Genomic DNA, 27,171 nt, shown 5'->3' with positions numbered 1-27,171 from the left:
GTGCTGGTTGATGACTAGGGTCCCAGTTCTGACTACCTTTTTGCCAGCGGTGGGGGCAGTGTTTCCCAACACAAAGGTTGATTCAAATGTATCTATGTCTACATCAAATTCTTCCTGTCGCCGTGTGAATTATTCGAGTTACTTGATCCGAACAACTAACAAGGTCTGAACCAAAGGCAGTTCAGGGACAGAAAAAATTGCATCAATAATACTTCTCAGTTGATACTTAAAATTTCATTGATATGGCAATTCTGCCTCACAAAAGAACTAATAATGCCGCATCAGATGTTAATCATCTGGGATTAAATGCATAAAACCCTTGTGTGTTTTAAAAAGTCTGTAATTTTTTTTTTTCTATTATGAGAATAGGTTAAAAGTCCCTTAGCAAAATTTAGCTCAACTGCTCCATTTTCGTTAAACTCAACTAATGGTGTTAATTTTTTAGAAAATGATCGTCATACCCTTATTTAATATATATTATTTCTTATTTTAATGATCGTTGAATATTCTTTGATCAAATCATTAGATCTTACCATTAATTTCAATCGTTAGATTTTAAAAAAATAAAAGGTCTAGATTCAACAAATTATTTAACTTATATTATATATAAATAATTTAAAATTTTAAAAATATATTATTTTTGTATATTAAAAAAAAAAAAGCTTAGTACCCCACCCCACCACCATCTCCGTCACGGCAGTTCAGTTCTTGAAATTATTCTATCTCCATAAATTCTTTACCAAATTGGGTGAGGCTGGTCTCGTTAGAATCGTCTTGAAGAGGCGAGTCTGATGGTGGTGGTCTGAGACCGAGATTTGACTGGATGACGATGAATCGATGACAAACATGTTTGGCGGTTGTGGCTTGAGCCCAATCTTTTCGATTGACGAAAACTCAAATTGAAGGTATGAAAATGTTGGTCTTGAAGAGAAGATTCAAATGGTACCATTAGCTGTCGGAAACTCATCCAGATGGTGCTAAAAATTTAGAAACAAGTTTCCGGCAAAAAAGAGGCAAAAATTGCTTTTTTAATTTTTTAATTAATTTTAGTTATATTATTAAAATATGTTTTAGTTAAATTGAGAATATTTTAAATAATTATAATAATTAAATATTTTTACTAATTAAGAATAATTATAATAATAATTATTATAATTAAATATTTATTTTAATTAATTAAAAAATTAGATTTAACAATTAAAAATTATAAAATTATTTCAATTAAATATAATTTATTTTAATATTTAATATTAAATCAATCAAATATAATTTAATATTTTTTAATTTAAATTATAAAATAATACAAAAATAAAACAAAAAAAGGGTATTTTAGTAAAAAAAACACCTAAAAAGAAGTAAAAAATATCCCCACATGCTCAAAAAACGCGTGTAATGCACCTTCCGTTAATTACTACCGAAAGAGGTGTTTGTTGCTGAGTTTTACAAAACACAAGAGGATTTTTAATCTATTCTCATAACATGAGATTTTTTTTTTGCAAACTTTTTAAAACACAGGAGTTTTTACATTTTATCCTAATCATCTGTTTCCCTCTAAGCAGATTAAAAGGGGCAGGTGTGAATTGTCTAATGGGCTGCTTAAGTTTGATGGTTCAGAGGTAATCAAGAAACAATATTTACTCCTTTATTATTTTTCTCTCTACTTTTAACATTTAAATCAATTCATGCCATCAAATGCAAACAACACATCATTCAAAACGAGGGGGCTATTTTATTTTACACAGTGGTTCCAATCAAGTACTAGTAAAATCACAGACGGCAAATTTGGTCGGATCATCAACGGGGCCTCATGGTAGGGATGACACCACTAACAAGGTCAGTTCCAGGGAGATCTATGGTAAGGTAAGTGCTCCTCCTATCATAGACAGATGAGGATGGAGCTGATGCAACTGAGGTTCCAGAGCTCGACATATCCAAAACTGTGTGGTCATATTCGGGGACCATTGATGATATATTTTCCAGCTCCCTGACAACTTCCAACATGGAAGGCCTATCATTGGTCTCATCCAAAGAGCACCTGAGAGCTAAAGCCATGAATTTCTTGACACTGTCGGAAGGGTACACTCCCATGCTCCTGTCTATGATGGAAAACATCATCCCAGATTGGCACGCTGTGTTCACCTGATAAGGATTGTAAGTTCATATTTGCATGCTGCGTCTGATATTTGCCAAAAGTAACATTGTTGTCAACATAATAGCATAAAGAAAGCGACTGGTAACGGAAGAGGTACCTCTCTCACAATGTTTTTTCCATGAGATATTGGCTGCATTCCTGTTAAGAGCTCCAGAAATACAATTCCAAGGCTATAAACATCACTTTTCTCTGTTAACTTGTGGGTCAAGAAATATTCTGGATCCACATACCCCTGCAAGTCGAAGCATGGCAGAGAAATGAAAAAACTTAGGCGTTAAATGCATCTTGGTGGAATCTAACATCAACTATATATCACATATAATTTTCTGCTAGTTGCCTTACATGGCCCAGTCTCCAACACAAATAACTATAATACCATCACCTATTATTTTTTGTGTCTCTGCTTGATGAAGAAGAATTTGACAAGAAAACTATATACTTTGGAAGTATAATTTTGTAATTATTGCCCTTAAGCATAACATACTAGAATCCTCGTCTGAATTATGTGCTTCAAAAATTAAGAAATCCACTCTTGCACTCAAGAGTTCATCTTACTGGTGTTCCTTTAACGTTGGTGGATACATGTGCAGTTGCAACTCCTTTTGCATCTGATACTGGTGCGAGTCTTGAGATTCCAAAATCAGATACTTTGGCAGTCCATTTGGAGTCCAAAAGTATGTTATTTGCCTTGATATCACGGTGAATGATTGGTGGATCAGCTTCAGTATGGAGGTAAAGAATGCCCCTGGCTGCACCTAAGGCCACATGCAACCTTGTTGCGAAATTTAAAGGTCCTGTGTATTTGGCTGGCATATTAAAGGAAAAGAAGGGATGTTATTAAGTTACTACATAGAACTATTCTCCCATATAATTTATTCTGGTTCAGAGGAAAAGAGATTGCCCATTTCTTTCATCAACATCTTTCCAGTCTAAAACTAATATGATGGATGCTACAAGCAGCTAAGGATTTGAAGAAAACTTGTCACTATTGAGTGCTAATCACTCTTGGAACAAGTCTTTCTGGCAAATCCGAACTCAGGATTACACAGGAGCACACATACTGATAGAAGCAGAACTAGAAAAATTCATCTCTGTATAGCTAAAATGCAGCTAGCTAGTTGTTGCACGAGACAAATAGCTTATAATACAGTAGAAGAAGAATAAGGTGAATAGTAGTACTGCGAGTTAGAAGGGGCTTTGAAAAATATCACATTATATCAGAAAATTCAACTGAAACAAGATTAAGCAAATGAATGGATAGATTCAATGATATAAGATGTAATTGCCAATTGAAGTCTTTTATGATCTTTTTTAGATGACTTTTCTTTCAGCACCTTCCTCTTATATGTAAATCAACAGGTTTAAAGAATTAAGGTGAAAGGAATAAATAATAAACAAGCATGAATAATCAATGCAAATAAATGTATAGTACACTAATGTAATTACCAGAAAGGAGGTCATGCAATGAGCCATTAGGCATGAACTCGTAAACTAACATCTGCAAAGCATCAGAGGTTCAGAACATAGTGTAAAGGACGAGCACTAAATCTTTAGATATAACTCGACATGCAGCATACCTGTTCATCTTTTTCATCACAATACCCAACTAGTGATACCAAATTACGATGATGTAAGCGTGACAGCATTTCAATCTCCGTATAAAACTCTTTGTCACCCTGTAAAGAACCTTGTTGTGCACGCTTTATAGCCACAACCACACCATCTGCTAAAGTTCCTTTATAGACTTTTCCATACCCTCCTTGGCCAATTTGAGTAGTAATCTTGAAACCGCTCGTTGCCATTTGCAATTCCGCAAAACTGAATGGCTTCACTCCGTCCATTTTCATGGAAACTTTTGGAACTGCCAAAGAACCTGAAACATGTGACAGTTAGTTCAATATGAATTGCAATAGTGAGCTCTACATGCATGCAACAATTGTGAACATACTTCACTTCTTCACTACCACTCCTTATCGTCCATCTATTATCTTACAGCCCTTACCGTAAAGGGAAGTACCCTGTTGGAACTCACTGATGTCAATTCACATGTGCTACTTGATTCAGAATAAAGAGAAATGGTTTACCACAAAATTTTATGCATAATGATGCAAATTATCAATTGAGAGACGCGTAAGACTGCCTAGAGATGACAGATCAAGATGGCAAAAGGAAGTGTAGGTAAGAGTAGTATGTCAAAGTAGTTGCTCTAGAAGAAGAAGAGATAGAGAAAAAATGAAAACATGGGTGCTGTTATACAAGGAAGATATACCATATCATACATATGAGGCTCATTGAAGATATATTACTTGGGAACTAACTGTTATGACTTGACATTCAAGGATGGTGCTCAATAGGGCAAGTGGGCAACCAAAGCCCCAGACATTATGAAACAAGATAAGTAGAAACGGTGATCTCAACTCCATCATTCTAACTTTTGAAAATGGACTATGATGGAGAAGGAAACAAGGATCTACGTAGCTAACCTGACATGGGTATGAATACCATTTATATACCTTATTAAATATATTTTCTCTGATTCCATGTTTTGGGTGAACGGGGGCCCTCAAAGGGAAAAATCGAAAGTAGGTAATTATGCAGAAAGTTCCTCTATAAGCAAGAAAGTGAACAAAAAAGGCTATGATGATCTTGGTCTAAGAAGGAAAACATTCAGTCACTGTGATACTTCAGAAGGAACAATATTTAACTGAATGTTCCCAGTTGATTGCAATGACCAGTGAACAATTCTTGAAGCTGTTACTTATCCATTCTAAAGGAATATAGAGACATTAATACTCAAAGAAAACAGGGACATGCATAGTGTGCCTTTAAATTCAGTAGAAGTAGATAGAGGTTTAATGATGAAAAAATTAGTGGTTAGCTAAAATAGGGAGCATCTGAACTTAAAACTTCAATTCAAAAAGTATTATTATGACAATTAGTGGTCAGCTTAGCAAATGTCTGAGTAGTGATTTAACAGCGTACCGTTTTAGTGTATTCTATTTGTAGTTTACCTTTGCTACCAGAAGTTGAGAAGTCAACTTGGGAAGATCCCAAAATTTTTTTCTGCTCTTGCCATTTTAAGCACATCTGTGATGGTGCCTTTGACTTATCTTTAAAAATTAACCAGACGGCCATTTTATGGTTTAAGATTCTTAATTCAGTTTACAGAGAGTGACAATCCCCTAAGGAAGAGTAGCAACCATAAATGTAAGAAATATAGCCATGAATGGGAAAAGAAAGCTCACGTGATTGATCTTTGACAACTTTGGCTTGCGACCTTTGACGAATTTTCTGAAAGAAAAGCAGAAGGCTCATAACTATGACAATGGCACAGGAGATAGATCCGAGTATAATTCCAGCCACTGCACCTTTGCTAAGGCCATGATTGCTTAATGATGGAAGTAATACTGCATCCATTAAGAGTTCTCAAGTCAAATGAATTCAAGAGCTTTTCGGTGATTAATATGGATCTATTGGACACTGCAATCCAAATTCACATATATCCCTAACAGGATAATAACTATAGCTTCTGTTCCAAAAGAAAATAGAAGGATGGGACAAAAAATGTTGAATGTGAAATATCATGTAACATGATACTTGGACTCATAGTCTATGATTCTACAATTTTACTTGACTCTCAGTGAGCAATATCAAAACTTGAGTGAAAAGATCGTATAATTAAGAGCTAAGTACTTGAGACAGTAAACACCAACCAAGTATATTGATGCCAGAAAATATTCAGAACATGTGATCAAGGATAACAGATATATTGGCATAATAATCCTGCAAAAGTAAAGGGATAGAAGAGGATCCTGATTCCAGACATGTACACATCCTTACTCTCACTATTGGTTATATTAATTCTAAAAAGATGGAACAAAATAGAAGGAACATTCTCGAGCTTGAGAAAAATTCAGTGAGAAATGGTCAAATTTTATCATGTACAGAAACAGGTGTAGTTCATCCAATGTACTTTAGTATCACAGTATTAATATTAAAAGTTTAGTTTTGAAGGCATACCATTTGAATACGGTCCCTGTGCAGTAAAATTGAGAAGATCATAAGGGCCAAATATATCGCTTCCAGGTATGGTGAAGCGAGCAAATGTGTCTGCAATTGCTTGAATTACACTTGCATTGAAGGTATTAGAATTATTGGTATATTCAGGAAAGAAGAGCAGAAACATCCTTAGCCTTGGACCAGGTTCCCACTCAATTGAGTCAACATAAAGCTGGTAGAGATTCAAGTGAACATTTGGCTTTACATACACATTTGATGTTATGAACTGATCAAATTGAGCACGATAAGGAAGAAAATTGGATATGCTAGGACTTCTGAGTCGTAGTCCAACACCGAAAGGTGCTGCACAAAAGCATGTATTTGGTAAAGTGGGGACATATTCAAAGTAATTCCAGATTGGACAAGATTGAGGTGGACAAGTTGAAACTGGCTTGTTCAGGTTGTCTGGTGTTACTTCATTTCCATTATCTGGTAAGCAAAGTAGGCTGATGTTGCGTTGAATTGCATTTGTACAAACAGGATTTCCATTGAGCCTAGAAATGAAGAGTCATCAGCCATCAAAGTCTAAACAACTACTCAACACTGAGGTGGTGGCTACAAGTCATTGATAAAAGAAAATAAAAGAGAAAGAGCAGAACATGAAAAGTTTATATTTATCACCATGGTGAACTCTGAAACACAAAAAATGAAACTGACAGGTTCTGTCAATTTTTTACAGTTCAGTGCAATTTGCATAAAGACAGAATTGCATAGGAAAAAGCATCAATACCTCTGCTGAGACCTAAATCTTCTATTTTATGTTATGTGCATATTGGACAAAAAATAGGACTTACTTTAATGTCACATTTGGCGGAATGTCAAGGATGCCTGAAATATCAGAAAGTAAATTATCTTCAAAATTTCTGCAAGGAACAGCAAAAAAACTTTATAAGGTCAGATGTAATAAGTATGTACAATAAAATATTGAGATGACATCCCAATGAAGTATCATCTGATAAAATTGTAATGTTATTCCCATCAGGTACACTGACATTAAGGAGATGAGATGATCTTGGCTTACATATCAACTTTTGTGTCTGGAGTGAAGGTTATATTCTCCCAAATGGTAGATGGTACATATCCGCTCAACAAGTTGTGGTCCAAATACCTATAACAGAAAGGACATGATTAGAGAATACAAGAAAATTTAAATAAAAAGCATTTGAAGATAAAGGCCTAGATTTGTACAAGCCAGAATTCCTACAATTTCTGGAGATGAGGGAGTCCAGAATAGTTGGAAGGAATGGACCCATTGAGCTTATTGTTTGATAGCACGCTGCAGGTATAAAAAATTAGTTATACATTAGCAGTGAGTGATACAATAATCTGAGAGGTAATATGCATACGATACCCACATCAATATCCTCACAAACAGAAAGAAAATGAAAAAATTGCATGCATTTGCTCACAAGTGCAGAAATACAAGAAAGAGGGAGGGTATTAGAGGAGACAATTGAGACCGCTCAGAAGGTAGGGCATCCAGAAATTACTTACATGGTTGTGATATTTTCAGATAGTCTATTTGAGGTTATCTCCCCGGAAAGTTGATTCATGCTGAGATCCCTATAAGAGGAACACCAGTAAAAAACTTAAGATAATGAAAGAGAACTAAGAATTTCAATGATATCACCAATCTTAGACAGTATTAAAGAAGTTAGAAGGTAAACATATACTAATCCATATTTAACCGCAACTTAGACTAATGTTTGGTTAGTGATACATTCCATAACTATTGTACATACATGCAGAAAAGATAAAGTATGAAGCACTTAACATGTAGAATCAAAAGTGGAATTTTTCAGATGAATTTACACACATACAAGTAAAGAAGGCCTTGTATTCCACTTAGATCAGGTATTCTTCCCTGCAGGCTGCAGTTCCTTAGGCTCCTGTTCAAACGAAATGAATAAGTATTGGTCTTTCAAGCCTCTCTATCTACAAGCTTAGAATGGAGAGACAGGTTTCCTCGTTAATCAATGGCCTTCATTTCCAGCATAAGTACCTTTTCCTTTAACCCTTGGAAAACTATTAGCTTCATCCTCTTTCACCAAACGTAAATTATAAAAATAGATCAAAAAGCATAGGCTGGCAAATTGTGCTGTAGAAAATTTCTGAACGGGCAATTAGATTCAGTTGCATGAGAAATCGCCAGGGATTTCAATTATGATAAAGATTATTAGATCTAGAAAAATCGTGAATGTTGGTTAGAAAATTGAATGCATGCACCAAAAAATCACTGACATATGTTTATTATATAGATAATGCAAATGCTTCCATTATTCGCATGTGACTGCATAGTTTTCTCAAAAAAATGGTAGACAGCCATACAGTTTCAAGAGCTTGGGCATCTGGCTGTAAGAATCTGGAATCACACTCCCAAAGAAGTTATTGTTGTCCAGTTGACTGCAATGAATAGTTGGGCCGAGGGAGAAATCATTAAGACACTAATGCTTGAAAAGGAGGTTCAGGTAGTCCAGACTGAGCTACAATAAGAAGCAGAAGAAAGCAAAATCTACTGCAGTAGTAATAAACAACACATACAGAATTGTCAAGCTACGCATTTGTGAGAGCTGTGGTGGAAGATACCCGGACAGATTGTTGTTGTCAAGAAGGCTGTCAATATCAAGTTTATCAATACATAAGTAATGTGACATATGATGCATGCATTTTCTACATCTACTTTTAACTATGTTGATGAATTTAGTCAGGGGCTTACAAGTGTTTAAGTAAAGGAAGGGTAGAAAGCTCAGGCGGAATCTGACCACTGAATCTATTGTTATTCATGTGGCTGCATTCAGTATCAACAATGATTAAGCAAGAGTACAAAGTTCTAAACCTTAAGTGACTAATCACTTTGTTATGAAATATACTCACAAATGCTGAACTTTGGGTAAGTTTGCAAATGATTTGGGAATTGGTCCTGATATCATGTTCAGGTCCAACTGAAATTTATTCAAGTTGGGAAGATAACCAAGTTCATCCGGTAGAGAACCTGATATTTGATTTCCACTCAAAAGCCTGTTACACAAACAGTAGTGTTATTAGCTTCTCATAGCATCACACAGTACCAGGTCTTAGTTGGATGAAACAACCAAAATTACATTGAAATTAAGAGGAGAAATTACCATGTAAAATCATAAATATTGTCTCGGAAGTAGTCACTCAATGCTGAATAATTTATTATTGCATCCAATATTTGGTAAAATGAGCATAGTTACTAGCTTTGCTGAATTGGATGCAGAAAGTATCTGAAGAGGAGCATTATTCAAGTTATACCAAAATCTTCTATGTGCTATGTGTTTACCTTCATGATAACATGAAAGGATCATCAACTTGGGATGAGGAAAAATTAACTGTCCCTTGGATAATAAAGTCTTATACTATGTACATTAAAGATAGTAATATCGTCAATTGCTTTACATATTAGGATCTCATTCACTGAACAACAAGAGTAGCTACTTAATTAGCAGAGTCAAATATATATGAGATCTCATCATACAGGAACTCAAGTGCAGTAATATTGCCAATCTCCTTCGGTATGCTTCCACTTATGTGGTTCCACAAGAAGTCCCTGGCAAATAACACACTCGAATGCTCAGTTAGTGAATAAATAAAGTTAATATTAAGTAGTAAACTTGAAAGTACTATTAACATAAGATCCCTCAAGTGATATACAAGTAGAGATGCACATTATTGAGGACTCACAATATTTTCATATGGGGGAGCTGGCCAAGCTCTGGAGCTAATGTTCCAGACAGGTTCAATCTAAGTAAGCGCCTGCACAGCCAAGAGTGAGCAGAATGAATAAAACATAAGAACATAACGTGAAAAATGATATAATTGGGAACTCTTTTTCCTTTATCTATTTTCCTTTTATTCATTACCATGAAATTGCATGTGTATAGAATTTAGAGAACAATAATCAACTTATAGTTAATGAGATTTTAGTGATACAAGTACATTTCAAACATATTTGGGAACCAAAAGGGTTAAGCTGATTGATGTTTAGTCTTTAGCCATACTATGCATTTAACAGTACAGATTTAATTTCGGAAGTCCAAAGAGCTTGCCCGACAAATATGGGTCAATCACGGACAATGCAACACGGTCCCAGATTGAATTTCAGCCCTGAAGTAGTACGAATAATTGATACAAAAATAAGCAAATAGGATTCAATGACTCCAGCATAGGCATATGAGACCTGAATCAGGCAGCATCAGATTTGCGCATACATGAGTATGATAAAAAGTAGAGAGTGAAATAACTCCGTATAGCGGTGCAATCTATTTTTGGTCAATGGTGAAACTAACAAATCAAGGCAATTCCTAAGAAAGACAGAAATGTGAGAAAGGCACTGAAGAGAAGTACATACAATTCTTTAACATGCATATAACCATCAGTAGTATCTAAGTAGCATATGACCCCTGTCCAATTGGAGGCACAAGGATCATGCTTCTTGGTCCAATTCAGATTCTTGTAGGGATCATTGAGGTAAGTACGAACTGCCAGTAAGGCGGCAACTGCAGTAGACGCAAAATTTAGATTAGAATATGAACATTTATAGGACAAAATATGCGCGGCATGCAAGGTAGCTTTGGTGGGAGGTTTCATCCACATGTATGCATGGAAAAGAATAGAAGCTAAGATAAACCTTCTTGTGGATCAGTAATCTGGGCATATGCCATTGGAGGAAACCAACATAACAAAACCGCAACAAGTAGTCCAACCAGACAAACCGTCTTGTCCGCCATCTGCAAGTGTGACAAGAACAAAGCTTAGGATATAGTTCAAAAACCCATAATGATAAGATCCATGAAGAGGTCCAAAAGAAATGATCATATACATAGAGGTGAGATGAGTGGGTTGGTCGAGTGGAATGCATATATATGGGCACTAAAGCACACTTTCTTCAAGCAATCACTAAAGATTGTTGTGATCGCTGATTGGTACAGAATAAAATTGGGAAGCAGTCAGAAAAACTGAAGTTTGAAGAAATCAATGAGCATTCGGTAAATGGCGCTGTCAAGCATATGAAAATTAGAGAAGTTTGGGAAGGGTGGGAGTTGGGAGATCATCATAAAAAATTCAAAATACGACTCTCCTCTCCTCTCCTCTCCTCTCCTCTCCTCTCTTCTCATGGCGCCAAAGCCGTACTGTTTGAATTATGGTAACAAATCAAGTTCCAGTCTTTCTTCCATGAGAATTATCCACTTGATTACATTCTTCTTTCTTGGTATTATTAATAACAAATAGTTGTAGTTGTTGTTGCATATTTCTGGTGGCAATGTTGCAGATAATTTAATTGTAATGATTAATTCCATTTGATAACTAAGTTGAGCTATCCCTCCTCATCCCATCGTGATTAGTATGAGTTTCATAAAAGATAGACATGAATTTCATAAATTCAAAGGTTCAGCATCATTTCCCTTTTCTTATAATACGAAAGAGTATTTTTGTTTCAGTTAATTACGTCCAGTTGATACGGAGGAAAAACGTCCGCTCCTTAACAAATAAACACTTGCGTATTGAGTGTAACAGTTAATTACTTTATAATTATAATTCAATTCCTAAATGTGAACGAGGGATCAACTTGGCCTCCAATTTGCATTATCAAATTCTCAAGTCAACAACATACCAATTGGCATACTATGAAAAATTCAAAGATTAACTTACTAACCCAAATCCAAATAGTTCTACTTTACATGTGTATATATATTTGTATGTGAATCGCATCACTCCTCCACTAAAACATTTGTTACCATGAAATACTCCACCTTTGTACCATGTGACTAACAAGTTTTCACCTGATGCTCACATTATCTCTGTCCTCCTTACAATTAACACCTTTACAGTTTGATTGAAAAGTGAAGCAGTATAGTTTAAATACATAGTTGACCTTTTGATATTCCATGTCTTCCACCATAGAATCGCATAGAGCGTATATAAACATTTTCAAGATCAATCATTCTGCATTTCATCATCGAGAATAATAGACGGTAGTAATTTCGCAATCCATGTATTTCAGAACCCATTCATCTGGTATTGGAATTCTACATACGCTTATTGTACATGTTCACGCCCTTCAAACTCTGCTCACCAGTATACAGTAATTGATAGGAGCAGGAAATTATCAACCAATAAGCAGGCAAGGTGGTCGCGCACACTGGAGGTCAACTAATACTTTGGGTACCAAAACATCCCTTTAATGCCCTCAGGATCAGGTTGAAAACCTAGATTTCGATAGAACTCCACAACTGTACCAATTTCAATGGACAAGATTTTAATCCTCTGCCAGAAGTTAAAGAAATTTAAAGTCTTACTGCAGAGATTTTGAAGCTCTTCTCTACTGGTCGCCATATGATTGTTGATATACCTTGACTATCTGCAAAAAGAGAAATATTTCCAATGTCCCGCTGCAGCAGAGCCCGTATGAGCTTCTCAATAAGAGCTTTTCCAAGTCCTTGGCCCTAAATCACAAGCACATTAATCAAAATACAAATACACAATACACAAGGCAGCGTCAAAATTACATCCATGCCAAACAAATGAAGATATAAACTATGGGTTAGCAAAAGAACTAACATTTCAAAATACCCTCCAACCAACAAAATATAGATATACCTTTTACCAGTACAAGAATAATAATGCAGGTTCTAGTCTGAGTTCAAGTTACAAGTGTTGTGATAGTAACTTATAAAAACATAACGCCATATTCAAAAGTGAATTACAACATCATCACCACCCTGATTTTGCGTTTGCACCAAGAAATATGGCATAAAGAATTAGTATTTCTTGAGTTTCCTTTGTAGTATGAGAAAAAGTTATCTCAAGGCCGATATTTATAAGAAAAATCATCAAATGTAGCCAACAGATCCTGCTATCTATTTTGCCAGGATCCGTAACTGTACAAATCGGTATCCTGATTTCAGTTGGAAAGCAAGCAGCATAACTTAGCTTCAATTAATGAGGTTTGGTCTTATGTAATGGTATAAGAGTACCTGATAAGAAGGATCAACAAGAACATCCCAAATTGTTGCATTAAAAGCATGGTCTGATGTAGCACGGGCCATGCCTATCAACTTCTTCTGGCCATTTCCCTCTGCCAAGTAACTTGCCAAAGTACACTAAGATGTCCGTCACTTAGTTTATTTGATACCGTATTATTAATTGTTACATATATTAGAAACATATTTTTTAAGAGAAACACAAATGTTAAGACGTCGTTTAAGGTGAAAGCTAGGTTCTGTAACCAGAAAGTCCTGTTACTAATACCTTCTCCGGCTGGTTTGCTTATGGAATGCAAAGTAGCAACTATATAGCTATTTTTCAGAGCTGCAGCTAGCTTTGACAGTGGCCTCCGGGGCCAGCCAACCTGTTAAAAGGGTGATGGAAAATTATTATAAGAACTTAATTTCAACCTATAAATCTAAAACCAACTGAGAGAAGAAACAAGTACCAGGAAAATGTGAATGTAAAGATAGCAACATAATTTCAAGAAATCATTTGATAATAATATCTGCTAACAAGGTATGCAGGCTGAGATGTCTAAAACCAATCTTTGACACATGTTAATGCACTATAACTGCATGCCCCAACTCCGCTCTACTGAACTAAGCTTTATAATCAAGAATAGAATGCATGAATCATTACCTGAGGCCCCCCCAAATATATAATAAACTAAAACTTATCAAAGTCGCACTCAAAGAGTCCAGAAGGCATCAAAGAGACACCAAAGTTTTGCAGCTAACTCAAATATTATTCAGCTACAACTTTTATCAACATGAATGAATGAACACAGCAAGTTTTTGCCAGAGACCACCCCAGCATGCGAACCAAGAGATTTCTCATCCAATGTCTATTAGAAGGAATGGTATGTATTCAGAAACATAAATACTAAAAAGCAAATAAACAACTGAAACACAATGAGGAAATGAGCTTGCTTATGATTAGGAGAAAAGAGACTTGAACAAAGCCTACATATCAGACAATTCAAAGTAAGAAAGCAAACTCCTATTCTACCAGGAAAAAACAACAGGGACCTGTCATAACATCGTGAAGCAAAGAAGAAAATTGCAAAGAAAGCATAACTAATACCCACAAAAATCTACTTTATTATAAATAGGGAAGTTAAAATCCATTTCATATGGTATTTCACAACACTAGCATTGTGAGTTTTCTCATAAATATGCTTCAATAAATAATATGATGCGGCAGTGATAAGTAGCCTTCTTCGTTGAGAGACACAGGTCCAATTTGAGACTGCAAAAAACCCTCTTACCATGGCAAAGAGTAAGTATCTGATACTCAAACATCGTACATCTCCGGGGTAGAGGATTAGAATGAATGCAGTTGATGATGAACGATAGACAAGCCCATTATGGAAACAAATGTTGTCTATTGCATGCTATAATGAAAAATCGTCCACTGAAGCAAGACGATGGAAAGCAAAACAAAATGAATGGTTTAATTACCTTATCGCATAAAGCTTGGAGATCATACACATCAACATCTCCACCAGATGAAAATATGATCTGCTCAACTGTTCCATCAGGTGAGGTCCTCTCAACAAGAACAAATTCCTCGGGCAAGGACTCTTCCTCTTCTTCAACGGTGGAAGGTGGTTCTATAACTTGTGCTGTATTGTTCTTTAAAATTCTGCAACATGGAGCAGGTAAAAGTCTCGAGATTGTGGATCCCCATATCAAGTTCAAACTACAATCAGTTGTAATGTGATCATGCGTAGCCAGCACATCATCTTAGCTATTTAGATAAGTGGAAAAGGAAAATTACAGCACTAGCCATACTTTTGTGAGGTAGATTTGCTTATTTGCATAAGCAAGTAAGCTGTTTTTTAAGCTTACCATAATTGAAAACATCTGTGCAAGAGCCATTTGTTGACATGTATGCAAATAGCTACCATAACATATTAGAGTTATCATATAATTCCAATTACCCTGATCTAATGGACTCCCAAAAGCGTGCCTTGAGTTTGGAAACCTTTTGGTTCCTGCTGCCTGTGAAGAGAAAAGGCAGGTGATCACAACGGAAGTATGCATGAAAGCATGAAAGGAATACAAAAGAAGCCAAGCAAGTCATTGAGCCTGACATGCCTAATTACTTGAAAATATAAAATAATGCAGGGTTGGTTTATGTTGTGATCCACGATGTGTACTTTTTGAGAACCCACTAGTAGAATATGGGATTGAACATTAGGAGGGATTACTGTAAAAGGAGTCACAAAATACAGCAACCAAATTTCATGTAAAACAAAGTGCGGAATTAGGCAGTTGTAGGGTGTAGCGGAAAAATGAAGAGAAAGAAAAGAGATACAAGGGGGATTAGAGTAGAAAGAAAATAAAGAAACCTGTAAGATGGTAAAGCGAGCAGAAAGTTTGAGAGCGGGAATCAAGTGGAGGGTAACTGCAAAGACGGAAGCAAATGGTTGTGATGAGATTCATAGTAAAAGAGGAAATTAAGTAGACAAGTGCAGTGAGGATTGGAGATGAGGGAATGGATGGGACTCACAGCTTGAGCGGAGTGGGGAGCAGTAGGACGCCGTGGGCCGGCATGTTCTTGGGTCCGAGGATATATGTGTGTGTGTCGGGCGGCAGTCCAAATTCAGTTGCAAAATCGGTGGAGCATAGGCGAAAGGGGATTTCCTTTTCTTCTTCTTTTAGTTTTAGGGGTTGGGGGGGGGGGGGGGGCGGAGGTGGTGCTGGAACAACGGCCTCCACTCGTCGGGGATGGGGGGTTTGGGTCAATGTGCAACTTTCTCAGATTAGGGGGAAAACATTAGGCTAACTACATTTTGCACCCCCTCAAAACAAAATCATTTGGCATTGGTGTAACAAAAATTTCCTTCTCTGCTTTCAATTTTACTCTTTAAACTATATTTTATTTTCCAAAAATTATTTTAATGTTTTAAAATTTTACTCAAAATTTATAGCTTTTTATAAATTATGTAATAAAAAAATATTTACAAGCTCAACATATGCAAATATATTTTACAAAATAAATTATTCATGTTAAAAAATATATAAATACGTAATGCATATAATTTTATAAAAAATATATAATATAATTTATTAATTTTTATTCAATTATATGTACACACAATCTAGCTCATATCATTACTCATAAAATATAGAATATTATGAACTTATATATTTTACAGTGTATATTATATATATTTAATATTTTAAAATTGTAGTCATAATTTATTTTTTAAAAAATATTGAATATATATAATAGCACAAGCAAAAATTTTATAAGTTTTTTGAAAATTATGTAAAAGAAAATATAAGACTTGTAAATTATAAAGTTTATACAGATTCTTTACCTAATATAAAAATCATAAATTTTGAATAGTATTTATTTTAAATACTTTTTTGTAATAATTCAAATTATTTTTTAAAGAAATGATTGTAATAGACATAATTTTGGAACGTAAATGATAAGAATATTTTCATCATTAAAAAAATAATCTATATCATGAGGAGGCATTTTTTGCATTTTATAGTTTAGAGGGATAAATGCACTCCATAAATAATTTAGGGGTGTAAAATATATTTAACCTAACATATTATGAGTAACTATGTGAATAACTAGGGATAGAAAAATTGACATATTTAAAATATTTTAGTTCTGATTGTTTCAAGACTATTATTTTTAAATACAAAAGTTAAAGAATGTATTTGTAATGAAAAATGAAAAATTACACTTCCCCAAAAAATATTTAAAATTACACTTGCACCCCCTTAAAAAATTATCCATTCATATTTGCCTCTACTTGGTTATGATTTGGATGAAAAATGCTGACATCAACCAAAAAAAAAAAAAAAAATTGTATGAATTTTTTATTTTGCCCCTCGTTTTAACATTCCTATGTATAATTTTTGTACTTTTGGAGTAAATGTAATATATATACACACATAAAGTAAGGTCAATATTATTATATTTTCCCCCTTATAAGAATAAAACTATTATATGAAAATGTTGAATAGGGGGTAAAAATTAGAAATTTATGTAATTATTTTACTAATGTGAACAATTTTCATTCAATTATAATGAAATAGGGTGAGGTATAAATGATAAATTTTTAGAGATTGCGTAAATATAATTTTGAAATTTGGTTGGAGAAGAGTGTAATTTCACAATTTTAAGTATAATTAAGTGAAATGATTAATCTAAATTTGGTGTTTATGCTAAAATTAGAAGATATATCTGTTTTAGTTGGTACAGAAATAGAAGAAGTTAGTGTTATGTATGAGGATGAGGTTACATTAGTAATAGAGAAAAAAGGGATTTATAGTTTGTAGTGATACCAATCACAAGTGAAGAGAGTAATCGTCTCTTTTTCCACATTCCAACTTTTTTTTTGGTTTTGGTCAAAAAAGAAGAGGCTCTCTAATCTACCCTACTCCATTAATTAAACTATAACTATTCATTTGGGTAGTTGAAGAAAGCATAATAATAAGCATCACTGCAGACTGCACAGATTTCCATTTTGTATGTGAGAGAGTGAGTAATGATGAATGAATGTGGGAATTTCTTACTTTTTGTTGTCAAGGCAAAGGCAGTGAAAGAGAGACAGAGGCAGATATATAATCAGAAACAAGACAAGACAAAAGCTGCACACATTCTTCCTTCTTTCTTTCATCCATCCATCTAATACTAATAATCATACAATTCCCATTCACATTCACACACACTCAGCCCTCTGTCTCTCTGTTTTATGTTTCACTGCTTTACATGCTTCCTTCCATTTACCCACTAATACACCTTTTTCTTTATTTCCACTGTTGTACGCACACACTCTCACTCTCCACACCCAAACCAAATCTCTGTTAATCATCATATTGTCTCTCATCAGTTTTTAATAATTGCATCATTCTCAAAAAAGCTATCCCACTTGAAAAAGTAGCAAAAAACTAAAGACCATCATCCCATCCATCCATTTCACAACTAAAAGACAATTAAATCAATAAAAAGCAAAAGCCAAAGCCCAAAGCCGCTTCTCAGTTTATTTCTCTTGTAAGAAATCTGTGAAGGTAATCCCCCAGTCCAGACTCCACTCCCCCTTTTAAGATAAGGAAACAAACAGTCTCTGGGATGGGGTGGGGTTAGTTTATTTGCTTTGCATATGTTGTGTCTCCTTTTTTTTTCTTTTTTTGTTAGAAATCATCAATTATTAAACATGATCATCATCCATATACATGTATTCCCTTTTATGGCAATGTGGGGTCCTTAGACCTTGGAATGAGTCCTCTTAGGAGCTTCCTTGATGATGATGATGATGATGCAATTCTTGTCTCTCTCTTGAATCACGAATCATTTCTTCTTCATTGCATCTTTACTCTAGTCTATTCTTTTGGTACTAGGACTAGTTTGAGTGGCATGGTGTTGAAAGGAGGGAGGAGTGGAGCTGAAGCTTAAATCAAAAGGCAAAGGCAAAGAGCAAGAGAGTTGCAGCAATTGGAGAGAAACAAGAGTTAGAATGGTGTGGGAGCAGTCTGTCCCTTCTCCCAACTTCTCTACCTCTTTTGCCAACCGGTACTCACTTTCTTCTAATAATCTCCTCCTCCTCTTCTTTCATTCATCTTTTTATCTATACCACTTTAATCCTTTCTTTTTCTAGACCGGATATTCAAGATTTTGTGCTCTTGGACTTAAAATAATTTTCAGCTGACCCACCCCAATTTCTCCAAATTTTGTCGACAACTTTTTTCATTTCTCAAACAAATCTCATACCCTCTGTCTCACCTTCCTTCCTGATTGCTTCATATATGCAGTATATTCTCGGATGTTGCTGGGGACATCACCATTGTTGTTGATGGAGAATCCTTTCTATTACATAAGGTGATTGATATATACTCCATATCTATTTCTCTTGTTTAAGCCCAAAACTACTTTAAGAGTGTAGGATTGTATAGCTAAATACAATAATAATGATTCCTGCTCATCATATGCTGGCATCCGGGTTTATGTCAAAATTAATTTTCATGTGAAAATCGCATGTATTGCATTGTACAACAGCACCACTCTTGAACGCATTGTTATAAACTGATTGATTTTATAATTTGTCCCGTCTTGACAAAACAAATTTCTAAACTAATCAAATTTGGTGCATCTTTTTTGGCTGAGAAAGTTCCCCTTGGTGGCTCGAAGTGGTAAGATCCGTAAGCTGGTTGCGGATACCAAAAATGCAAGTCTGTCAAAGCTGGAACTCCCCAACTTTCCAGGAGGGCCGGAAGCATTTGAACTGGCAGCAAAATTTTGTTATGGCTTGAATTTTGAGATCACAACAACAAATGTTGCCCCCTTGCGATGCGCTGCAGAGTACCTGGAAATGACTGAAGATTGTCGAGAAGAAAACCTCGTAGAACGAACACAAACCTACCTAACTCAAGTTGTATGTCAAAGTCTGGATAAATCAGTTGAGGTTCTGTCTGCCTGTGAGAGTTTACTTCCTCTTGCCGATGAAATTGGAATTCCCGATACATGCATTAGTGCTATTGCCAGGAATGCTTGTAGGGAGCAGCTGGTATCTGGTCTATCTCGATTAGATTGTAATAGTGGATCCTTAGAACTTAGAGACAGGTGTCTTGAGTGGTGGGTCGAAGATCTTTCGGTTTTGGGAATTGAATTTTATCATAGAGTTATTAGTGCCATGGGACAGAGTGGTGTTCGGACAGACAGCATAGTTGCATCTTTGATGCATTATGCGCAGACATCACTAAAGGGTATAGGGAAGCCCCAGATATGGAATCCCGCAAGAGCAAATCCTAGCATAGGAGAAAATGGCCAGAAGGCGATCGTTGAGTCTCTGGTAACTCTATTCCCTACAGAGAAAAGCTCGTCTATTCCGTTGAATTTTTTGTTTGGGATGACGAGGGTAGCTATTATGGTGGATGCTACTTTGGCATGTAGGCTTGAGCTTGAGAGGAGGATTGCTTATAGATTAGAAATGGCATTACTGGATGATCTGCTTATACCATCACTCCAAACAGGTTATTCCTTGTTCGACGTTGACACCATCCATCGGATTCTGGTACATTTCCTGCAACGGATCGAAGAAGAAGAAGAGAATGAAGAATGTGGATATGAATCAGAAGGCATGGGGTCTCCGAGCCATGGATCCTTGTTGAAAGTTGGAAGGCTTGTTGATGCTTACTTAGCTGAAATTGCTCCTGACCCTTATTTAAGCCTTCCAAAGTTCATTGCCATGATTGAGGTACTACCTGATTATGCTCGTGTCATTGATGATGGACTCTACAGGGCTATTGACATTTACTTGAAGGTAAAGAAGACTACTACATATATGTACACTTGAGTGTAAATCATATCATGCATCATCTGCATCTCTTAATCAAAAGTGTAGAACTTGTACTGCTGCTGCAGGTTTCTTTCCTAGTTATAACTCCATACTCGAGCGCTATTCCTCTCCGGAGCAGTATTACGTATTTTGCTTCAATATGACAGGCCCATCCAATGTTGAGCGAACACGAATGCAAGAAGCTGTGCAAGTATATAGACTGTCAAAAACTCTCTCAAGAAGCTTGCAACCATGCTGCTCAAAATGATAGACTCCCAGTCCACTTGGTGGTTCGAGTTCTGTATTTCGAGCAGCTTCGGTTGAAGAATGCATTGTCTGGGAGTTGTGGAGACGGATTATTATCGCAAAAAATGAGCAGCGGGGTTCCTAGTGCTGCTATGTCGCCTCGAGATACTTATGCTTCTCTGAGAAGGGAGAATCGGGAACTGAAGCTGGAGATATCAAGAATGCGAGTAAGGCTGAGTGATCTGGAAAAAGAGCAGGTGGTGATGAAACAGGGGATGATGAATAAGTCTGGTGGGGGGAAGACATTGTTAACATCCATATCTAGAGGGTTTGGAAGAATGGGTATATTCAAAGGGCAAGAGGGATCGGGGTCGGGGAAGAAGCTCCAAGCAAAAGAAGGGAAGAGTGGGAGAAGCAAGAGGTATTCTGTATCTTAGACTTGTGAAATGTAATGTTTGTTGTTATAAATTATGAGAGTCAAGAAAGAAGCAAAAATGATATTCATGGAGATGAAACACACAACACAACACTCTCTCTGGAGCTCTCTATAAATTTTATTTTTAAGAAAACAGAGAAAATGATGAACTTATTAAGGGATAAAATACATTGGATTAGGAAGCTTAAAGGTGCGATTGCCGGCATAGTCTCCCTGCACATCACTCCACTGATCCCCCACGTTCCCCCATATTCTGTACCCTTCTTCTACCAGTTGCTTCCGTATCTCCGACTTGTACGTTATCGCGCTTACACCCTTGTACGCCCCACTCCTGCACCAATCATCATTCAATCATATAATCCATCACCAAATTACATGTCTATAATTTACCTACCTTAAGATGAGACGTTGGTAGCCCAAAAATCCTTGGTTTTCCAGATTTTGAATGGTTGCCTGCCCAAGTGTTTCTTCGTCCCTGCCCGTAACCAGGAATACCTTAAACCCCGTCTCCACCAACTTGTTGAACAGTCTCAGAACATCAGGAATGGCAGCGCATTCTCCTTGCAGTGCCCATGCCCTAAACCCCAATGGATCAAAGGGCTCACACCTGCAAATTAATACATACATACATAATCATACTTTATATTATCCTTGCACTCTCATCCATCCATTCCATATCCATTAAATTAAGAAACACACACCCATAGCGCTTCCCTCTGTAATAAAAAAGGTTGGAAATGCAGGTGTCGTCCACGTCCAGAATCCAAGCATCGAAGCCATCATCTGAGAGAGTAATGGTATCGACGTAGCTGCAAATGCTGCCCACAATGAGGTTGAGGTCGCGCTGGTATTGGCCAGCAATCATGTATGCCTCAATGTGGCGGGAGCACTGAGTTGGGACGGTCCGCCACGCTCTGATGTTGTTGGCCTCGACCGCGAGGCGCCAGCTAAGGCAGTATCCGGAGGAGTTGGCGGTGTCGGTTGGGCACCAGAAGGGCCTTGAGTTCACTGCCTTGCAGCATATCGCCAAGAATACCAACACTAGTGCTGCTTCCCTTAAACCTGGCATCGTAGATACAAACATGTATACCACCACCAAATGGATCAAGAATCAAAGGATGTCATGCATGCACGTAGAAGCAACATATATATAGGAGGTGGAAGAAAGGGGAGATGAAAGAGTTGGATTGTTATATATATAGGAATAGGAGAGGGAGAGAGTAGAAACAGGTAGGTAACAACATAGTAATAGTAATAGTAATAGCAATAGCAATGGAGGAGGAAGAGTGAGTTTGTTGGTTTCTCTGAAAGAAGTAAAAGTAGATAAAAAAGAAATTGGGGATGATGAGTTTAATTTATAGGAAGAAAAATGGGAATTATAATAGTAAGTAATTGGTGGAAGAGGAGGTGGAATTAAAAGTGGAGGGGTGTGGCCTCCATTTTTAATTTGGAGGTCAACTCAACTCTAGAATTGGAATATTGAGTAGGCACATTAATTGGAATGGGTTGCAAGTTTTAATTGTAACACAACCCACCCATTCTTTGTTATATATATATTGAATGGAAATTGGAAAGAAGTATGAATTCCACTGCATTGCCATTATTAATTATTGTGTTAAATTAAAGGGTGTGGAGTACTGGAGTCCTGGAGTCCTGGAGTAGTGGAGTACTGGAGCGGAGTGCATGTAAAAATAGAAAATGAACAAGGGGGAAGTGTCAAGTGGGGTTGGCGTCAGAATGCATATTGGAAATTATTAAGGCCAAAACTAGAATTAACAACAGACTTACCCAGTCCCGCTCCTATTTGCCAATCAGGTGGTGCTCTTAATATATTGCCTATTGACTAATCCACTTTTTCGACTGCCTTCATCATCATATCAATTACAATTACCTAACTGCTAACTCAACCACACATATTCCCCACACTCAATTATTATTTCATATTGGGACTCCATATTCATTGAAATCATTTTAGTTTAGGGTTGATGAAATCAAATACGACTCAACCCATTTCATTTTCTATTCATTCCTTCAGGCCCATATTAAATAAATAAAAAACCATTATTCCTTCTCCGTCTCCGATTTCCTCCCCAACAACAGTGACAGCAGCCCATTACTTCGTTGCTGTAGTGATAATGATTTGTAGTATGTCAGACTGCAGTCAAGGGTCGATGCCAATTTCCCTGACCGGATTTTTTTGTCTCTTCCATTCCGGACATGTCAGGGGCTTTGGTACTTGGTTACTTGATGTCTTTGGATGTTATTTAACTCTTTTCTCGGCAGGGCGTTTGAGCTTGGAGTTTCCTGTACATTCATAATATCCTTTACATTCATCTCTTTGGTTGTTTTTGTCAACTCTAAGAGTCTGACAGAAACCGGTCTTGAGGAAGAATTTGATTGGGCTGGCACATCATAAGGATTCATAGCTCAGTTTAAGACACTTGACTCTGTTAATGATTCTTCTGTGCTTGTTTTTGTGCGCCATATTGCCCATTTCGGCAATATGCTTATCGCATTCTTTCTATCTATCATGTAATCAGGATATTGGTGGATGCGATATTCAAAAGCAACAGATTCGTGAAGCTGTTGAACTACCTCTCACACACCGTAACTGTACAAGCAGATTGGTATTGATCCTCGTCGTGGAGTGTTGCAAAGGCTGTAGCCAACCACACAACTGCAGCTTTCATAAGAGTGGTGGGTTCCGAGTTTGTTCAGAAATATCTTGGTAAGGTATTTCTCAAGAACTCTTGCTCTTTCTTATAGTTCGGTACTGCACATCATACTGACAACAAGTTTTTAATTGCTTTCTCCTTTAAAATTCACCATAATAATATAATATTATTGGTGATGGACACAAAAAGGGTCCTAGAATGGTCCGTGATGTATTTCGTCTGGCCAGAGAGAACGCGCCTGCAATTATCTATATAGATGAGGTAGATGCCATTGCAACTGCACGTTTTGACGCCCAAACAGGAGCTGATAGAGAGGTTCAAAGAATTCTGATGGAACTTCTAAATCAGGTTTGATCTCTATACTATTTAAGAGTTGAAAAGTTTGAAAATTCCAGATTTGTGAAAATAATACGTGAAGATGTCTCATACAATGTACTTGGGTATATCGTAAATCTTCTGCTAAGCTTTCATTGTCTTCCTGCTTCCATTTATGCTCTGGCAGATGGATGGATTTGATCAAACTGTGAATGTAAAGGTCATCATGGCCACTAATTGTGCCGACACCTTGGACCCTGCGCTTCTTCATCCTGGTAGACTTGATCGTAAAATTGAATTTCCTTTGCCTGATAGAAGGCAGAAGAGGCTGGTTTTTCAGGTTAGTTTTTGTGCAGAAGCTTTACCTAAAGCTTATGTTTTCCGGTTCATTTGTTTGATGCTTGACATTGAAGTGGTCATTCTTTTTTGAACAGAATGACTGTTTTCATGCATCTCTTCTCTCTGGGATAACTGCCCCCTCTCTCCCCATAAGCTTCTGATGGTTTTGCTGGGATTGGTATGTATCTGCTTATTGTTGCTTGTTCTTTGAGCAGGTTTGTACTGCAAGATGAACTTAAGTGACGAAGTTGACTTAGAGGACTATGTATCTCGACCTGATAAAATAAGTGCTGCTGAGGTTTGTTTCTTGGACTGACTGCATAATTTTCTCCTGCTTATGAACCATCAGCAATTTATTGTCTACTTTGATGGATGAATTATTTTCCATAAAGAAGCTTTCGACATATTTATATTATGATGAACTCTACTGATTAGTGGTATAAGAGAAAACTGAGAAAATCTTTTAAGTCATTTAATGACTGTGCATCAGAAAAGAACAGAAGACACATAGCAACATGAGTTTTTGTCTTCATAGACAAAACTCGACCTCAATATTTTATGGGTTGTCTACCTGAAGGAGCTTGTGAAGAAACCGAAATGTGGTGGTTTTTTATGTAGATTGCTGCTATATGTCATGAGGAAGGTTTGCATGCATTCCAAAAAAACCAGTATGTCATACTCCCAAAGGACTTTGGGAAGGGGTATCGAAGCAATGTTAAGAAGCCAGACACTGATTTGAATTCTACAAGTAATTGCACTTCCCATATAGACCGAATATGTATGTTTCTTGCAATATCATTGTGTTGATATGGTTTTCTAACATTTTCGGTTTGTCATATTGAATATGATGCTGTCTTTAGATTGCTCCATCTTGATTTGGATAATTATCAAACTATTCTCATTCACAAAAAGGGTTGCTTTCCGTGAATACCACTTTATGATTGTTCTCTTTACACATGAGGGAGGAAAGTATTAAAAAAATATCTTTTGCTTATAGTTTAGAGACATACCTTGAGAACTAACTTGCCTATGAGAATTGTACGTGGGTTGATAACTTGATATGCCAAGAAATGCTTGATGATGTGTGTGGTAAGATTTTGACATATAAATATTGAGGGGTATAACTGTGAGATGGAATGGGTTACGAGGGTGGCAAACAAAATGGTGGACTCCCCACAAATCATAAAGAAATGATTCAGAATTTGTGGGGGGTTTTCCTTTTTGATGAGAAAGATGAAGGATGCTTGCACCTCCGCTGCATTTGGCCATGGATAGAAATAATGGTGGGGGTTGAAGTTATCTTGACTTTAAAGGAACAATTTGATTATGTGAGCCGCAGTTGCTTTTCAGTTCTCTCTCAAGGATGGGGGGGGGGGGGGGGCTCGCTTCCATGTGAACAAATTCTGAAGCAAAAAATTATTGGAATCATGCTTTGTTAACTGGCACATGCTATTTGGAGTTGAAGCCCCACAGCTGCGCCCCAAACAGGGAACGTTGGTTTCCTTATTTTCTGGGAGTTGTACAAATATAGTTTTATTCTAGTATTTATGAGTAGTATTTGCTTCTCATTGCATAATCGTACTTTGAAATGAATGTACATACATTGTCTTTATTATTATGATGTAAATGAGAAGCTATATATGATATTGTATTATTGAGAGGAAAGGCGAGGCGTAGTAGAGTAGGAGTGTAGTGTGTGGGACCGGGAGGAAATAGAATACAATATAGTATAATAGAGTTTGGGATTAAAGGTCCCACAGGTGGTGGAATGATCAGAACTACTTGTTGTGATCTAGCATTAATTGCTGGACGGGCCATGTCCCCATATCTTTAGATAGATATTTCGTATTCTTCATTTCATCTTAGGGGTTGGTGTTTGGGAGACTTGCTCCGCTATTGTACTACCTGAGTAAATTTATGAGGATTGAGTGGAAATTATGTGGAGATTAAAAACTTGTGTTTCTAGTTGTTGAGGAATGAGAGAGATAAAAGTTGAGAGGATGATGGGTGTAGGTGATGTATGACGTGCGAGTCGTTTTAAGTGCTGTACCGTTGCCGTTCCTTTCTCAAACAAGGCAGATGGCCGAGGCATGAATTAATGGGGGGATGGGCGCATGCATACACATGTCCGTTCAATGCCACTACCGACATACATGATACATTTAATTTTGTATATATATTAATTATCAAGATGGTGGGTGGGGGGCCATGGCCCATTTCTACATCTGAAACAAGTGCACATCACATTTTTTCTCCTTTCTTTCTGAGGACCATCAAGTGGCCCTCACTTGTGAGTTTTAACACCACACTCATATTCTTACTCTTAACGAAAATAATTAGCAAAGTTTGGCTTTTACATAGTTTTTATCATTCCAATGTTATGATAGGAGAAAGTCAAAACTCCAAATAAAGAGAGTAGTTGAGCCCACATCACTGATTTAATTAATAGAATCAAACTCGTGAGTTTTGAGTACCCTTTTTTTATATTGATGATATGATACTTGATTTACTTGTGTAGAAAGAAAAACCAAAGGAGATGATGAGGTGAGTGGATTCAAATTCAATTAATTAGAATTGGTGGGGTGGTTGTGGTGTAGTAGGCTCTTTGACTTTTTCATAATTTACTGCTATATGT

General features: G+C 36.6%; 3 protein-coding genes, 1 long non-coding RNA gene and 1 pseudogene across 10 annotated transcripts; 2 read left to right on the top strand and 3 right to left on the bottom strand.

Annotated features, from left to right (window-relative positions):
- Positions 1 to 1,617: 1,617 nt before the first annotated feature.
- LOC105174690 (Leucine-rich repeat protein kinase family protein) lies at positions 1,618 to 16,032 on the bottom strand. Of its 5 annotated transcripts, XM_088875576.1 has the most exons (27): positions 15,737 to 16,032; positions 15,576 to 15,631; positions 15,165 to 15,225; positions 14,683 to 14,866; positions 13,484 to 13,583; positions 13,210 to 13,310; positions 12,532 to 12,678; positions 10,863 to 10,962; positions 10,584 to 10,731; positions 9,917 to 9,988; positions 9,711 to 9,782; positions 9,086 to 9,229; positions 8,928 to 8,999; positions 8,753 to 8,824; positions 8,540 to 8,614; positions 8,032 to 8,100; positions 7,706 to 7,774; positions 7,416 to 7,487; positions 7,233 to 7,319; positions 7,006 to 7,074; positions 6,173 to 6,705; positions 5,398 to 5,559; positions 3,730 to 4,025; positions 3,599 to 3,650; positions 2,708 to 2,958; positions 2,250 to 2,384; positions 1,618 to 2,139 (listed from the first exon to the last, which is right to left on the bottom strand). In XM_088875576.1, the coding sequence occupies exons 1-27, from the start codon at positions 15,778 to 15,780 to the stop codon at positions 1,795 to 1,797; spliced, it is 3,588 nt and encodes a 1,195-aa protein (XP_088731702.1). In that variant the 5' UTR covers positions 15,781 to 16,032; the 3' UTR covers positions 1,618 to 1,794. The 5 variants fall into 5 exon arrangements, with proteins under 5 accessions (XP_088731702.1, XP_088731705.1, XP_088731703.1 ...); XM_088875579.1 differs by lacking the exon at positions 15,576 to 15,631 and having other exon boundaries at positions 15,737 to 15,879; XM_088875577.1 differs by lacking the exons at positions 14,683 to 14,866; positions 15,165 to 15,225; positions 15,576 to 15,631; positions 15,737 to 16,032 and having other exon boundaries at positions 13,210 to 13,335.
- Positions 16,033 to 17,999: 1,967 nt separating this feature from the next.
- Positions 18,000 to 21,266, top strand: LOC105174687 (Phototropic-responsive NPH3 family protein). Of its 2 annotated transcripts, none has more exons than XM_011096870.3 (5): positions 18,000 to 18,261; positions 18,592 to 18,763; positions 19,003 to 19,069; positions 19,359 to 20,510; positions 20,693 to 21,266. In XM_011096870.3, the coding sequence occupies exons 2-5, from the start codon at positions 18,708 to 18,710 to the stop codon at positions 21,206 to 21,208; spliced, it is 1,791 nt and encodes a 596-aa protein (XP_011095172.1). In that variant the 5' UTR covers positions 18,000 to 18,261; positions 18,592 to 18,707; the 3' UTR covers positions 21,209 to 21,266. The 2 variants fall into 2 exon arrangements, with proteins under 2 accessions (XP_011095172.1, XP_020553661.1); XM_020698002.2 differs by lacking the exon at positions 18,000 to 18,261 and adding an exon at positions 18,280 to 18,332.
- A 15-nt stretch (positions 21,267 to 21,281) lies between these two features.
- LOC105174688 (HAD superfamily, subfamily IIIB acid phosphatase) lies at positions 21,282 to 22,506 on the bottom strand. Its single transcript, XM_011096872.3, has 3 exons — positions 21,909 to 22,506; positions 21,602 to 21,814; positions 21,282 to 21,538 (listed from the first exon to the last, which is right to left on the bottom strand). Exons 1-3 carry the CDS (start codon positions 22,289 to 22,291, stop codon positions 21,361 to 21,363), a joined length of 774 nt encoding a protein of 257 aa, XP_011095174.1. The 5' UTR covers positions 22,292 to 22,506; the 3' UTR covers positions 21,282 to 21,360.
- Positions 22,507 to 22,697: 191 nt separating this feature from the next.
- LOC105174744 (26S proteasome regulatory subunit 6B homolog) lies at positions 22,698 to 25,656 on the top strand (annotated as a pseudogene). The gene is made up of 5 exons (XR_016062748.1): positions 22,698 to 23,940; positions 24,072 to 24,230; positions 24,385 to 24,537; positions 24,752 to 24,834; positions 25,155 to 25,656. The product of XR_016062748.1 is annotated as a 26S proteasome regulatory subunit 6B homolog (transcript).
- Positions 24,629 to 25,686, bottom strand: LOC148785154 (uncharacterized). The gene is made up of 2 exons (XR_016062749.1): positions 25,547 to 25,686; positions 24,629 to 24,758 (listed from the first exon to the last, which is right to left on the bottom strand). It is a non-coding gene; the product is annotated as an uncharacterized LOC148785154 (long non-coding RNA).
- Between the last annotated feature and the right edge of the window lie 1,485 nt (positions 25,687 to 27,171).

The sequence above is a fragment of the Sesamum indicum genome, linkage group LG11 (assembly GCF_026168435.1).
Source record: "Sesamum indicum cultivar Baizhima isolate 11 linkage group LG11, ASM2616843v1, whole genome shotgun sequence".
In the NCBI taxonomy this organism is placed as follows: domain Eukaryota; kingdom Viridiplantae; phylum Streptophyta; class Magnoliopsida; order Lamiales; family Pedaliaceae; genus Sesamum; species Sesamum indicum.
This window is presented reverse-complemented; position numbering and strand designations above follow the sequence as displayed.

Bases quoted from the DNA above. Each gene is read 5' to 3' on its own strand.
- LOC105174688 (XM_011096872.3), bottom strand. From the start codon at position 22,291: ATGTTTGTATCTACGATGCCAGGTTTAAGGGAAGCAGCACTAGTGTTG. The intron at 21,815-21,908 runs GTGTGTGTTTCT...ATTAATTTGCAG, and splicing joins TACAGAGGGAAGCGCTATGG to GTGTGAGCCCTTTGATCCAT. The intron at 21,539-21,601 runs GTAGGTAAATTA...TGATTGGTGCAG, and splicing joins TACCAACGTCTCATCTTAAG to GAGTGGGGCGTACAAGGGTG.
- LOC105174690 (XM_088875576.1), bottom strand. From the start codon at position 15,780: ATGCCGGCCCACGGCGTCCTACTGCTCCCCACTCCGCTCAAGCT. The intron at 13,584-14,682 runs GTAATTAAACCA...CCCTTTTAACAG, and splicing joins TCCAAGCTTTATGCGATAAG to GTTGGCTGGCCCCGGAGGCC. The intron at 7,488-7,705 runs GTAAGTAATTTC...TTATACCTGCAG, and splicing joins TCTGAAAATATCACAACCAT to CGTGCTATCAAACAATAAGC.
- LOC105174687 (XM_011096870.3), top strand. From the start codon at position 18,708: ATGGTGTGGGAGCAGTCTGTCCCTTCTCCCAACTTCTCTACCTCTTTT. The intron at 18,764-19,002 runs GTACTCACTTTC...TCATATATGCAG, and splicing joins TCTACCTCTTTTGCCAACCG to TATATTCTCGGATGTTGCTG. The intron at 19,070-19,358 runs GTGATTGATATA...TGGCTGAGAAAG, and splicing joins AATCCTTTCTATTACATAAG to TTCCCCTTGGTGGCTCGAAG.